Here is a 14,489-nt window from a genome sequence, read left to right on the forward strand (position 1 = left end):
GAGGCTTTAGCCAGTTCTTATTTTACTAAAGTAACAACAAAGTAGCCAAGTTGTTGTCTTCGAGTGGTTGCTCCTGTGTATTTCACAGTAGGTGTGCATGCTTGCCACATGCACTGGTGCTGGACGTTTTTCCCTTAGCAGTACCTGTACGGGGGGAGCACTGCTGCGACCCCTGGAGTGGTACTTCTATATCGCGCTATAAGGGGAGCTGCGCACGCCCTTCACCCTCAGTTCCTTCTTGCCACCAGTGAAGGTAGTTGGAACTTTGTGCTCCAGCTTTGCTGTAGCTCTTCTGGTAGCCTTAATAGTACTCAGATTCTCCGATACTTGGATAACTTCTTAGCTAGTAGCCTGGTGTGGGGCATGCCCCGTGCCCCAAGCTTCAAGTCGTGCTACTCCTGTCGCAGTTGTATGCCAAGAAGCAACCCGCACACTCACTGTCTTTGCTGCTTGGGAGAGACTCACATAGCTGATTGCTGTCAGATCTGTAAGTTGTTGAAGCCGCGAACTAAACGTGAGAGAGAGATCCGACTCCAGGCCCTGTTTATGGAATCTGCATTGGCCCGGCACCGGCGCGCCGATCAGACTCGGCACCGGGTACCGCGTCCTCGGTGCAGAGCAAGGCTTCCTCCACTAGCCGGCACCACTCCCCCCTTCTAAGAAGCAAGGGAAATCTCAGCAGTGTCAGCAAAAGGACAGAGGTGAAGCCGCACCAGAGTTAGGCAGCCCATGATCCCCCTCGGGACCCAGACCTCCTACCCGTGCTGAGCGGAGTAATCTGGTCTCGTCCGCACATGCCTCTCCCGTGGTGAGGATGCCATTGATGCCGGAGGCTGCACAGACTGCATGTGACATCCTCTCCCTTCTGCTCCTGAGTGCGCTGCTCAAGACAGGCTCCCGGTCCCTAGGGAAGCTGTCATTGGGAGCACATCAACCCTCCCCGGCAGGACATAGTCCATGCTCCGAGGACCGTGTGCTGCCCTGCTCGGCGAGGTCCTCACATAGCTCACGTCAGCCCTCCACCCCACTCAGACTGGCTGACTCGCCCGCACAGGAGTCCCGAGGGTCCTTCACTCCCCACTGGGACCACAGGCACCATGACAAGAGGCGTCGACACTCTTCAAATCGGAGCTACAGTAGTAGATCTCGACGCCACTGTTATAGATGCGCAGGCTCGAGTACTCGCTCCACCAGACATCATGTTCGGAGCTCCCCTTGAGCATTAATGGCATCAAGGCGTCGTAGCTACGATCGCCGTGATGACTATGAGAGCAGCACTTTGGTCGAGTACAGCTCCTCATCTTCGTCAAGGTCCAGATATCGAGGTCGGCACCGGCGTGACCATACACTCTCTTGCCGCTCTCAGGGTACCATGCAGTTGACTGTGGCCTCGGCACCTAGCCGCCTGTCCCCGAACCACACCGCTCCCCAAGGGCAACCTCCACCACTCGGCGCCCAGGCCGGTCAGTGGCAAGCGGCACTGTGGCAGGGCTAGTGGTGTCAGTGGGCACCGTGGCTGCAATTGCTTGTCCAGGCGAGACCCCGCTCAGTAACTGGAGCGTCCCAAGCCCATTCAGTGTCGTCCCCCTGACAGAGTCAAAAGTCGACGGGCACTGGGCCTGGACATCGGCACCTCCCGACGCGCTGGGAGCCGTGGTAGCCCTGGCACTACCTCTCCACCAAGGGGTAGCCAACTTATCCACCACCCTGTGGCAGAGCCCAGCTTCCTTGGTGCCCATGTCCAAGAAAATGGAGAGAAAATACTTTGTTCCAGCTAGGGGATATGAGTACCTGTAATCCCACCGGGCACCCAACTCTTGGGTCGTGGAGTTAGTTAACCATCGGGCACGCCACGGTCAGCCTGCACCCACCCCCAAGGACAAGGACTTGATTCTTTTGGCCGAAAAGTTTATTCTTCCGCGAGCTTTCGACTTAAAGTGGCCAACCACCAGGTCCTGTTGAGCCACTATGATTTCAATATGTGGGCCTCGCTACCGAAATTCCAGACTCTTCTCCCGGAGTGAGATAGAAAAGAGTTTAAGACTCTGGTCGAGGAAGGGTCAGCTGCGGCGAAAGCAGCCCTCCAGGCCGCCTCAGATGTGGCTGACACGGCAGCCCGTTCGATGGCCTCGGCCATATCCGTGAGAAGGGTGTCATGGCTTTTCCTGTAGGGTCTATGTGCAGAGTCCCAATCACTGATATAGGACCTTTCCTTCGACGGGAAAGCGTTGTTTGCGGACCAAACTGATGTTCGCCTGCATGGGATGAAAGACTACCACCCTACAAACTTTGGACCTATATGTCCTGCCAACGAAGGATAAACCTAGGCCACAGACCTCCATTCCTCCTGCTAGGGGCAGATATGAACTCCTTCCGAAGCGACCAAGGGAGCAGAGACACAGGTCTCAGCGTCAGTCCCTCTCAGCCCCGTGAGGCAAGTGGCAGGGGAAGAGGTGGTTTTGACTCTTTGCTGGGGGCCACTGGGCCTGTTACCATGGATGCCCCCCCATTTACTAAAGTTTGTGTTTTGCAACTGTTTATCTGCATTCTGGGTACAGTGGTCCCATATAACATCAGACCAGTGGGTCCTCAGCACGATTTCCAGGGGCTACATGTTGCAGTTTGCCTCACCCACCCTCCACCTCCTCCAGTCCCGGGAGAATCTTGGGGACCCAGAACATACTCCCCTTCTAAACCAAGAGGTGGAGTGCCTCCTCATCCTGGGCATGGTGGAGAGGGTACCAGTAGAATTTCAGGGCAAAGAGTTTTACTCCTGGTATTTCCTGATCCCAAAGGTGAAAGATGGGCTCCGGCCCATCCTGGACCTGTGAAACCTCAACAGGCTTATGGTCCGCTACAAGTTCCGCATGGTATCCCTGTCCTCCATCATCCCCCTCCTTGGACCCGGGAGATTGGTTCGAGTCCCTGACCTCAAGGATGCGTATTTCCACATCCACATTTTTGAGGGTCACAGACACTTCCTCTGCTTCCTGGTAGGGTGGGGCCATTACCAGTTTGCGGTCCTCCCTTTTGGCCTTTCCACGGCCTCCAGGGTTTTTACCAAATGCATGGCAGTGGTAGCAGTTCATCTCCAGAGGAATGGGCTGCAGATTTTCCTTTACCTGGACTATTGGCTCCTCAAAGGCAACTCCCGGTCCCAGATACAGGCCCAGATGCAATTCCTGCTGTCCACATGTGCAGGTCTGAACCTAGTGGTGAATGAGACCAAGTCCACACTTGTACCAGTTCAGTGCATATACTTGATAGGGGCTCTGCTAGACTCCCTAGAGGCCACAACCTCTCTTCCCAGGGACAGGTTCGAGACACTTAGAAGTCTCATAGCCTCAGTCACGGCCTTCCCCGTGACAACTGCAAGGGTGTGCCTTCAAATCCTAGGCCAGATGGCAGCATGCATGTCCGTGGTGCGACATGCCAGACTCAGAATGAGGCCTCTCTAACTCTGGTTGGCCTACCAGTATTCCTAGTCCCGGGACAGCCTGGACAAGATCGTCACTATGCCACACGACGTGGCAGCCACTCTGCAGGTGGAGCCTATATACGGGATATTCAAACCCAAGACAGATGGTTGACCTTGGAATTGTCTGTGCACATAAACTTTAGGGAGCTCAGAACAGTGCGCCTGGCTTGTATAGCATTCACTTTGCATCTTCACTGGAAGGCGGTCAGAGTCCTCATGGACAACACAACCACGATGTCTTACATCAACAGGCAGGGGGGCACGCATTCCTTGGCCCTCTGCCAGGAAGCCCTGGATCTATGGGAGTTTTGCATAGCCCTTGATATCTCACTACGGGCTTTCCACCTACCTGGCACGTACAATGTGCGAGCCAATCACCTCAGCAGGGCATTTTCCCACCAATATGAATGGTCGCTCCATTGGGAAGTCCCCCACAGCTCTTCCGAGAGTGGGGAGTTCCCCAGGTTAATCTCTTCTCTACCGCTTAGAACCGACGTTGCCCCCAGTTCTGCTCCAGGGCAGGAGCAGACAGGGGGATGGTCTCAGACTCATTCCTCCTCCGGTGGTCAGGCCAACTGTTCTATGCTTTTCCACCTTTTCCACTGATAGGCAAGGTCCTGCACAAAGTAAAGGCAGACAGGTCGAGGGTTATCCTCACGGTCCCGGATTGGGCCCGCCAGCATTGGTACAGGACCCTCCTGCAACTGTTAGTGGCCCCCGCGCAGAGACTGCTGCTCCACCCGGATCTCCTCTCCCAGCAGAGGGGATGCCTTTTCCACCCCCAACCTGGCTGCGCTTCACCTGACAGCGTGGTTGCTCCATGGTTGAATGAGGAGGAGGGAAAGTGTTTGAAGGATGTCAGACAAATTCTGCTGGAGAGCAGAAAACCGTCCACACGATGGACCTACCTTGCCAAATGGTTTAGGTTTTCTAAGTGGGCGGGGGAACAGGGCACTTCCCCGTCATTTGCATCCGTCCAATTTATTCTGGTTTACCTCCTGTCTTGTCAGGGTGCATTTGGTGGCCATATCAGCCTTTCACCCTCTGGTGCAAGGTCACTCGGTTTTCTCCCATGAGATGACCTCCTGCTTTTTAAAGGGTCTAGACCATGCATTCCCATACACCAGGGCCCTGGTCCTGCAATGGGATCTGAACCTAGTGCTATCCCGCCTCACAGGTCCTCCCTTTGAGCCCTTGGCCACGTGTTCCTGGTCCCACCTGTCATGGAAAGTGGCATTCCTGGTGGCTATCACCTCAGCCTGTTGTGTCTCGGAGCTTAGGGCCTTGACCTCGGAACGGTCTTGCATAGGGAAAAAGTCCAGCTTCGTCCATGCCCTACGTTTCTCCCAAAGGTGGTCTCCGCCTTCCACATGGATCAAGACATTTTCCTACTGGTACTCTGTCCTAAGCCCCATTTCTCCAACGAGGAACACCGCCTACACACGCTAGACGTACATCGGACGCTAGCCTTTTACCTGGACCGAACCAGGCCATTCAGGAAATCCTCACAACTATTTGTTGCGTTGGCTGAGGGGACAACCAGTTTCTACCTAGCGCCTTTCCCACTGGATCACCTCGTGCATGAGCATGTGTTATGACTTGGCAGGGGTTCCCCCACCACCTATCGTAAAGGCGCAGTCTACGAGGGCACAAGCCTTGTCGGCCGCCTATGTAGTCCACATACCTATCCAGGACATATGTAGGGCTGCCACGTGGTCCTCTGTCCACATCTTTTCCTCACACTGTGTGATCGGCTCCCAAACGAAGGATGATGCAGCATTTGGTAGGGCGGTACTCTGTCCTGCTAACCCTTAAATTCCTACCTACCTCCATCAGATATAGCTTGGAGTCAAGAGTGGAATACACAGGAGGAATCACTCGAAGAAGAAAGGACAGTTACCTGTTCCGTAACTGGCGTTCTTCGAGATGTGTTGCTCCTGTCTATTCCACATCCTACCCTCCTTCCCCTCTGCCGGAGTTGTCTGGCAAGAAGGAACTGAGAGTGGAGGGAGTGCACAGCTCCCCTTATAGCGCGATATAGAGGTGCCACCCCTGGGGTCGCAGCGGTGCTCTTCTCTTCCCCCCCCCCTCCCCCCCGCAGGTACGGCTAAGGGAAAAACTTCCGGAACTGGTGGACATGGCGAGCGCGCACACACCTACTATGGAATAGTCAGGAGCAACACATCTCGAAGAACGCCAGTTACGGAACAAGTAACTGTCCTTTTAGCTACAAACGTGCTTTAGGACACAGATTAGCGATGCACGATGAACATACAATAACTTTTTAAATAATTTTTATAATACTAAATAGATTTGTATCGTTTCAGGGAACAGATTTTATGAGTTGATTACTGAATGTTTACATGAGAAATAAAATCATTTGATGGCCAGAAATAACATTAAAGCTTGTCTAGGCTATTATTTTGGAATACATTGCTAATGTATCTGAAATGTTTTTGTAGACCGAAGGTGGCATAAACTTCAAAATGGAAAATAGTTGACCAATTCTTTCTTCACCTTCCTCCTTCAAATGCTACTTCTAATTTTAGAGGAGCAAATTACCTTCCTGGTTTTCTTTGATCACTTTGACATTGCCCCTGTATCTAACAAGTTACTTTTAAGTGTTTATCATAGATATTATCCTACTTCTAAGTCTAATTCTTTCCTATTAGTGATTTTTTTTTCTATTTTGTGCTTTTTTAATCATGTTATTGTATATTATTTAACATTCATACTTCTGTAGCATTTAAAGTTAATCAGGTTGAAAATGACCATCCCAACTTTCTATCTTAAATTTCTCATGAATTTATAATCTTTCTTTGTAGATAAGAACTCATGAATGGATGCATCCACAGACCAAGCGGTTAAAATTTAATATTCTTCTGACAACTTATGAAATTTTGCTAAAGGATAAGGTAAGTCATAATTTTAAATTATTTTATTTTCCATTAATAGAGATCACCATTTATCATGTACTACAACATATAGAGTTGTACTTGCCGTTACGTTTATTTTGGTTCCTGGAAGTGTGCGTCCTTTATTTTATAAACATGATAGATTTTCTATAGCAGTTTAGATTTGTTTTTCTTCAAATTTCTGAGACACATTGATTTGTTTCTCCAAGCTATTAATGCTACTACTACCCACTGCCTTTCTTTCAATTTTGATAGTGAACCTTGAGGAGTGACATCAGAATGCCACAGATACGGCACAATATCCTGTAATTCAATTGCAGTGTTTTGTCAATGTGTGTTGATGATGACCGCAGTGTTTTCATACATCACTTTGAAGGCACTCTAATTAACCATGTGGACTTCAGAGCACTTAGAACTTCACAGTTGAACTTTAAACAAATAACTGGTTTACACCTTAATTATCAATACAAACATCACAACAGCATGTCAGAGCACCATGCCACAATTATTTTGTGGTTAACTAACAGGTTTTTTTCTCTTCTTCTTCTCCCTATTCCTAGCAGCAAGTGGTGTGTTCTCTCCCCTTTTTCTGTTTTATATATTCTGGGAAGAAGGACCATGGTTATTTCTTTTTGTACTGTACTTTGTACTGCCTCATGTGTAATAGATAACGTTCCTGTGAATTCTTGCAGAACCAGAGGAAGCTAATTGAAAGTCTGAGCTAATGGAACCAGAGGAAAGCTAAAGGAGGCTAATTATGTATTGAGGCCTGAGTTTTTGTTGGTATAGCTCACACTTCAGCTAGCTATAATATTTTAACAATTCAGAACTCTTTTTCTGCTGTTGATCCCAGCCAACTTAAAAGACATAGTTCAGTATTAAAACACACTGGTGTCCATATACCATTAATTTAAAGGTTTGATAACAAACATTATATCCAGTTATTGGTTACTTTGCTTTCTATTTGGTGTGTGAAAGGGACTGGCAGAACTAGCAGTTAGTTTTTTAAGATTTGAATTTTATTTATTTATTTGACAAAAATAATATAATATTGCCATAATTCTAACTATGAAATACTTCTTTAACATAATTTTCTTTTATTTTTTTAAGTCTTTCCTTGGTGGTCTAAATTGGGCATTTATAGGAGTGGATGAAGCTCATCGTTTGAAAAATGATGATTCCCTTCTATATAAGACGCTAATAGACTTTAAGTCGAACCATCGTCTTCTTATCACTGGAACTCCTCTGCAAAACTCCCTCAAAGAGCTTTGGTCTTTGCTGCACTTCATCATGCCAGAAAAGTAAATAAAATTTTTCAGACTCTTGTTAATATAGTTATAGTATTCTTAAACAGAAAATTTCACAGTGAAAAATATTTTAAAATATATAATATTTAAACATGTAGTGCATGCATTTATTTTTCATGCCACATCTGACAAATAACTTGGATAATACTTTTAAAAACTTTTCTATTTTAGAAAACCATTCAAATAATGGATTGATGATACTGGAAACCAAATTCCTTAATGTGGGTTACAACCCTAACAGTATGCCTCACCTTGTTTTGGAGGATAGTCTCTACACAGTTAATTCTCAACATCCTTTCAATCATTGTCTTTGAGACAGCTAATAAGGTTATCAGTTAATGTCAATTATGTTTGCATAGCAAAGGTCTGTCTGTCACACACTCCTCAAATAGAGCTTATTTTTGTCCATAAAATACAATGGCAAATACAATGTCATTGGTTCCTATGTAGAAATCTGTATTGATTCAGAAACAGTGATGCTGTGTGGCCCATTGCACTGAACTAAACACTATTGAAAATTATTGCCTAAACCTCTCCCGCCCCACCAAAACTACATTTATATAAAAACAGTAATTTGGTTTTCACTGTGCTGTTAATATATTTGCGTTTCTCTCAGAGCTGTTTGGGAGTTTTCCATTGAAATTATTTTCTTCTAGAAAATGTAGTTTCTGCAAACTCAAGTTTTTCTACTGTGAAAAATTCAGTTTTGCTGAAATACTTTGATTTTCTGTTGGGGAAATCTAAATGAAATATTTCAGTTTTGGTCGGCTTAACCCGAATTGGATTAAATAAATGTTTTGTTGAACTGATCTGAATCCAAACGAAACTGCATTTCCCTTTCAGTGCATTGCTTAATGGGAGTTCTAGTTCTGATCTCCATTCTTAACGATGGGCTGGGCTCCTCAGAGGATTTATGTCTCCCATAATGCAGAGTGGATTTGACTCCGAGCTGCATGATGCATTATGGGAGTAATGTGACTGGATGAAGTACAGGAAATGTAGTCTAGACCAGGGAACCTGACCCATAGAGGAAGACTAGGAGCACCAGGCTCTCATACTGCAGTTCCCATGAGGCAATGTACCACTCTGAGCAAAGGCAGTTTATTTATTGAACTAACTCAAAATGAAGCATTTTCAGTCAGTTAATAAACCAAAATGAAACATTTTAGTTTGCGGAATATCAAAATGTTGCATTTCTTGATCAAATATGTCAAAAAGAAACATTTTTGTTTCCTGATCAGAATTTCCTTTCCACAAAAATTTTTGAAATTTCAATTTTTAATCCTAATTCGGGATTAAAACAAATATTGAAAAATTGGTGTCTTCTACAGGAGGATATTGTAGGTGCCAGTTATAATAGGCCCAGGGAGACTCAGCCTCCTCTGCAACACAGCCACTGACCCCTGCCTTTCAGAGCACAGATGCCTTGGGCATCTGAACTCTGCCTCTTCCCATCCCTGCTCCCACCACTTGCCCCTGGCTGCGCTCCTCCTCTCCTTCACCTCCCTGCCCCCTAAGGCCCCTGCCGCTCGGCATGACCCTCTTCCTGCTAAGTAGTAAGCGGCAATTAGGTGTATCTGGGGGCAGCGAATGCTCCCCTGCAAGTTTTTGTACTTGTTCAAGTCAGGTGGGAGGGGTGGAGAGTGCCAGCCTTGTGGGGGATGGGGGTGGAGGAGAGGAAGGACTTGGCCAGCAGCAGGTAGGGAGATCTAAGGGAAGGGGCAGAGCAGGGGTGGAGAGTGGGTGGGGTCTCGGTGGAGGAGGCTGAGTGGGCCTGGGGTTTCAGGGCAGAGCCCTGTTCTGGGCTCCGGGGGAGCTTCCAGCGCTTGGGCTAGCCTCCCCAAATGCGAGAGACATGCGCCACCCATGGAAGATATTCTGAATTTTGCTCCAATCTGCTCTTAGTTTGCTTAAATGACTAGTCGTTTTCTTTTCTCCACATATTCACTTTCTAGTCCATGTCCCTCGCAGGTCATCCACAGTGCATCAGTGCTTAATTTTTCAAACATTACAAAGGAACAGAAAAACTTTATACCACTAAAATCTTTTATGTTACCTTAAGGTTTTCTTCCTGGGAAGATTTTGAAGAGGAGCATGGCAAAGGGAGAGAATTTGGCTATGCAAGTCTTCACAGAGAACTTGAGCCATTTCTGTTACGGAGGGTTAAGAAAGACGTAGAAAAATCTCTACCTGCCAAGGTTGAACAGATTTTGAGAATGGAGATGAGTGCATTGCAGAAGCAATATTACAAGTAAGTGGGCTACCATGAAATAGCCAAAGAAATCCAACAAAAACAAACACATAAGTGTTTGCCATATTTTATTGAGTCTTTGCATGATGCTAATTGCTAAACAGATATTTTTCAGCATGTAATAAAGACTTGTAAAACCTGCTTAGGTAAAATCCTGGTCTTATTCAAGCCTGTGTGATTTTTGTCATTGACATGAATGGATCCTGGATTTCACCTTCAGTATATGCACTCTGCTTTTCAGATTTGTTTTAGTGGAATTCATATTAATTTAATTCCTTTCAATCAGTTTGTCTTATATGGGATACTTGTGAGTTTAATGTTTGGAGCTTCATTCTTTTCATGCAGTTACTGCATATTTTAATAGCTGCCTGCCACCTTTTGTCTCCTCTTTGCTCTTTCCCTCCACCCTCCAAAAAAATGTGGTTAGGAATTACACTACATATTCTCTATCATAGGTGGATTTTAACCAGGAATTACAAAGCCCTGAGTAAAGGTTCAAAGGGCAGTACCTCAGGCTTTTTGAACATCATGATGGAACTCAAGAAGTGTTGTAACCATTGCTACCTCATTAAACCACCAGATGACAATGAATTCTATAATAAACAAGAGGCCTTACAGGTAAAAACACTTTTTTAATAAAATGGTTCTCTTAGTTTTCTTCTGTTTCTGAAACTTGCATGCAAATGGTTTATATATTATTTAGCTATTTATCAGCTGTCTTATTGAAGTATACTATGTAAAGTGAATACTTGAACTTGTGATGTGCATTTTGTATTATAGATATGTAATTGAATAGATTTTGTGTTGTAGTTAGTATTGTGATGTTTCCTTTATTTCCGAATAAAAATAGAGCTGATTTGATTAAATTCAAAGGAAGTAGTCTATTGGGTTGAGAATTTGGGACTGTGTTTTGAACCAAAGCAAAACTTGACAGATTTTAAATCAATCTGAAATAGAAAAAATGAAAAGACCAAGATGCCTCTGTAATAACTACTTTCTAATGCTGTATAAGTATAAACCTATGTGAATTTGTAGCCAAGTAGACCATAGAATAACTGATGACAAATATAGCATTCTAAACAGTCAGTACAGTACACCCTTGCTACAACAAACCCCTGGAGATTCAAGCCATTTGGTTGTTCTGGGCAGGGGTTCGTTAAAGGGAAAGAGTCCTGCTGTGGGGATGAGGGTTTTGGCTGACACCTCAAGCCCCGCAGCAGCTCCTCGGGCCCTGTGGCTAAGGCAGACAGCTCCTTCAACCCCTGTACTGTGTCTGAGGCAGACAGCTCCTCTGGCCGCAGGGCCTCAGGAGCACTCTGCCACATGGCAGGGGGAGTTTTTGCCATAGCCCCGGTGCTGGAGGAGCTGTCAAACCCCTGACTTGCAGCCCTGGAGCCAGAGGAGTTCTCATTCCTTCACAGCAGTCCTGGGGTTTGAGGTGGGATCCATGGACCAGGTTCGCTATAGCCCAAGGTTTGCTATTGTGAAGGGTGTTATAGCAAGGGCGTACTGTCGTGACAGAAGTGTGGGCCTTTTTGTATGATTTTGAAGATCAGAGAGGAAAAATTATTCATTGGCTCTTTTCTCATATTAAATACTTTTCACAGAAGTTTTGAATTCTGCAGTGACAGCCCATGATTTCAACCCAGTCTGCATTTTGAATTAGTTTCTAAGAAGGCTGAAAGATAGTTATCTTAAAATTTGGCATATTGAGTGTAAATCATACATAAATCATAGGCCATGTTTGTCAGAAATACTGCTTCATTCATCATTTTAATAAATGCATATTCAAAGTGCTTCCCTGTTCCGGTTTAATAAGATAATGAGTTAGCATTAGTGAAAAACTGTAAATGGTGTGCAATTTCCATCTTAATTTTACCTTAGGATATTTCTTATGCCCTGATGATACAGACACTTATACTTGTGCTTAAGTGTATGCAACTGAGTAGTCCCATTGATTTCAGTGAAGCTGCTATCATGCTTATAGTTAAGCATGTATGTACATTTTTACAGGATTAAGACCTTAGCTGATCATATCCTTGTGTAAGGTGCCATGCATCTATTGCACTGTATAAATATTAATTGCTAATGAATGCATCTTTACTATGTACAGAAGATAATGGTGGGCAACTCAATGTGCTGCTGTACCTAGGGGACAACACACTTTTTCCAGGAACTCAGGAATACCCTACATTCCCTCAGGCTAGTAAACTAAAAATTAAACAGATCCAACTAGTTATAGCATAATTTAAAAAAAAATTGTAAAGGAAATGAAAGGATTGGATGTAAAGAGATAGGGGAAAGAGAGTGTGAGAGGAAAAAATACTGTACTGTTTTACTTTTAAGGCACTACTTTTATATTGTTTCAAGTTTCACCATGATATTGTTTCACTTTTAAGGCATTACATTGTTTTATTTTTGTTTTACCTTAAAAGCACTCGGATAGCATAGTGATGTTCTAAAATACCCAGATAACTTCTCCGTTACCTGAACATCCCCTAGGGTAGTAACATATTCCTGTAGCAATTGTATTTAGCTACAAAGGTAACTCTGTATAGTCAAGATCTTTTGGTTTTGATTTTTATTTTGTTTAAAATTTCCCAGAAAAATATCAGTATTTATTAAAAACTGGTGAAAATTGGTGCCAAATGTTGATTTCCCAGTTTTCTGGATAAATAGTGGGCTTAATATTGGGGGACAGGAAGGCAGAAATGCAACAAATAGAGTAAAAATAAGAGTATTGAAAGGAAAAACAGTGTAATGCAGTGATTGTTTATTTAATGAAGTATATGTAGCTGCATAATACCATATTACTGTATATACTTCTTCCTGAAAAGAGAGGCATCTTGTTACCCCTAGGGTCAGGTCAGATCAAATTACCAGCGCTGCATCTCTCCTTCCGTATCGGGGAGACAAGTCCAGAGAATTCCAGCACTACTTTTCTTTAGGACTCAATCACTGACGTATACACACACACATCCCATTTGTGCGTATATGTGCGTATATGACACTATGCTGCCTTACGCTTCCTTACTTTAACAGACAGCCTCACATTTACACTTAAGTTAATATTAACATACACACATTCACCTAATATAATATATTGGATTTTCTTAACATAATCACTATTTTAATGTACTTAAGTGGTCCAAAATTCGGGTGAAAATTGTTTAAAAAAGAATAGCTTTTGTAACATCTGGGGATTTTTTAAAAATAAAAATTAAAGGGCCTTATGTATAGTATACCAAAGTGAATGAGTTCCTTAGCTGGAAGTTCCAGGGAAGTTTTATATTAAGATAGCATGAACATTCCTCTGACTGCTGCTACTGACTAGGACAGCCCAGCAAATTATATATTAGGGAGTGAGGAGTCATTTTAGATTAAATGTTTAAAGTATCAAGAAGTTGCAAGTGTATGTATGATGTGAAAGGTCTCATCAGCTGCCTAGCAACCATGGCTCTCACTGCACACCTTTGTCTGCTTTAGGCAGGCTAAATTCATACTGTCCTGTTATACTGGGGTGGAATTGAATACAATATCCTGATTATTTTGTTCATTAATTATTCAACTTTTGATTCATGCATATGGTACACTGTCTACAATATAATAAACAAAAAGTACTCTTCTTATCACAGAATACTTATTTATGTGGATTCATTTTGTAATAAAGAATTTTAATATTCCTGCAGCATTTAATCCGTAGCAGCGGGAAACTAATCCTTCTTGACAAGCTACTGATTCGCCTTAGGGAGCGTGGCAACAGAGTTCTTATTTTCTCTCAGATGGTGAGGATGCTGGACATTCTAGCAGAATATTTGAAGTATCGTCAGTTCCCCTTTCAGGTAAGAGTTTAATCTTGTTCTTGTACTGGCCTAAGGAGTCTACATTCTCTTTTAGCATTTAATGTCTTAATGTCACCTTTATTTAGCAGAAAATGCCTTGCCAAATGACCTTACAATTTTGCTTAAGAAAAATTAACCAGTGTTTTATATCCTTCTTGAAGACTAAACTTATGAACAGAAGACTAAGACTAGTAATATAGCCTAAAACTTATTTTGAAACTGCATTGCTGGATGTAGGGGGAACGTGAGGTGGAGTGTGAGATTTCAAGTTACTGTATTTTTTTATGGCTGTACTTTTGTCAGTTCAGAATTCAAATTTACTATAGTTAGTGGTACATTGTAAGGACTAACCTTTATATAGAATTGTATTTTAACTGGAGCATTCGACCTTTCTAGAGACTAGATGGATCAATAAAAGGGGAATTGAGGAAGCAAGCACTGGATCATTTTAATGCAGAAGGATCAGAGGTAGGCTGCTGTGTGTTTTCATTTATGGAATTTGCTATGTCTTTTTCTATTACCTATAGTTTTTGTTTCTTGCTATTAATAATTATGATAAAAACCATTACAGTAAAAGTCAAGATTTTTAGCGCTTAAAACCAAGGAAATTTAGCATTAAGATTGAAATGTCATCCTTATCTATCTGGAACATAATGTTTACAACTGTTAATAAATCTTCTAAGTAGAACTTATTAT

General features: G+C 43.7%; 1 protein-coding gene across 1 annotated transcript in view; it reads left to right on the forward strand.

Moving 5' to 3' along the window:
• Positions 1–14,489, forward strand: part of CHD1 (chromodomain helicase DNA binding protein 1) — an 86,417-nt gene that overhangs the window by 38,920 nt on the left and 33,008 nt on the right. The window contains 6 exon segments of the mRNA XM_030566220.1: positions 6,304–6,393; positions 7,504–7,694; positions 9,763–9,951; positions 10,407–10,569; positions 13,641–13,793; positions 14,190–14,261. Of these exon segments, the coding sequence (XP_030422080.1) occupies positions 6,304–6,393; positions 7,504–7,694; positions 9,763–9,951; positions 10,407–10,569; positions 13,641–13,793; positions 14,190–14,261 (858 nt within the window).

Source organism: Gopherus evgoodei, chromosome 6 (assembly GCF_007399415.2).
Source record: "Gopherus evgoodei ecotype Sinaloan lineage chromosome 6, rGopEvg1_v1.p, whole genome shotgun sequence".
NCBI classification, from domain to species: domain Eukaryota; kingdom Metazoa; phylum Chordata; order Testudines; family Testudinidae; genus Gopherus; species Gopherus evgoodei.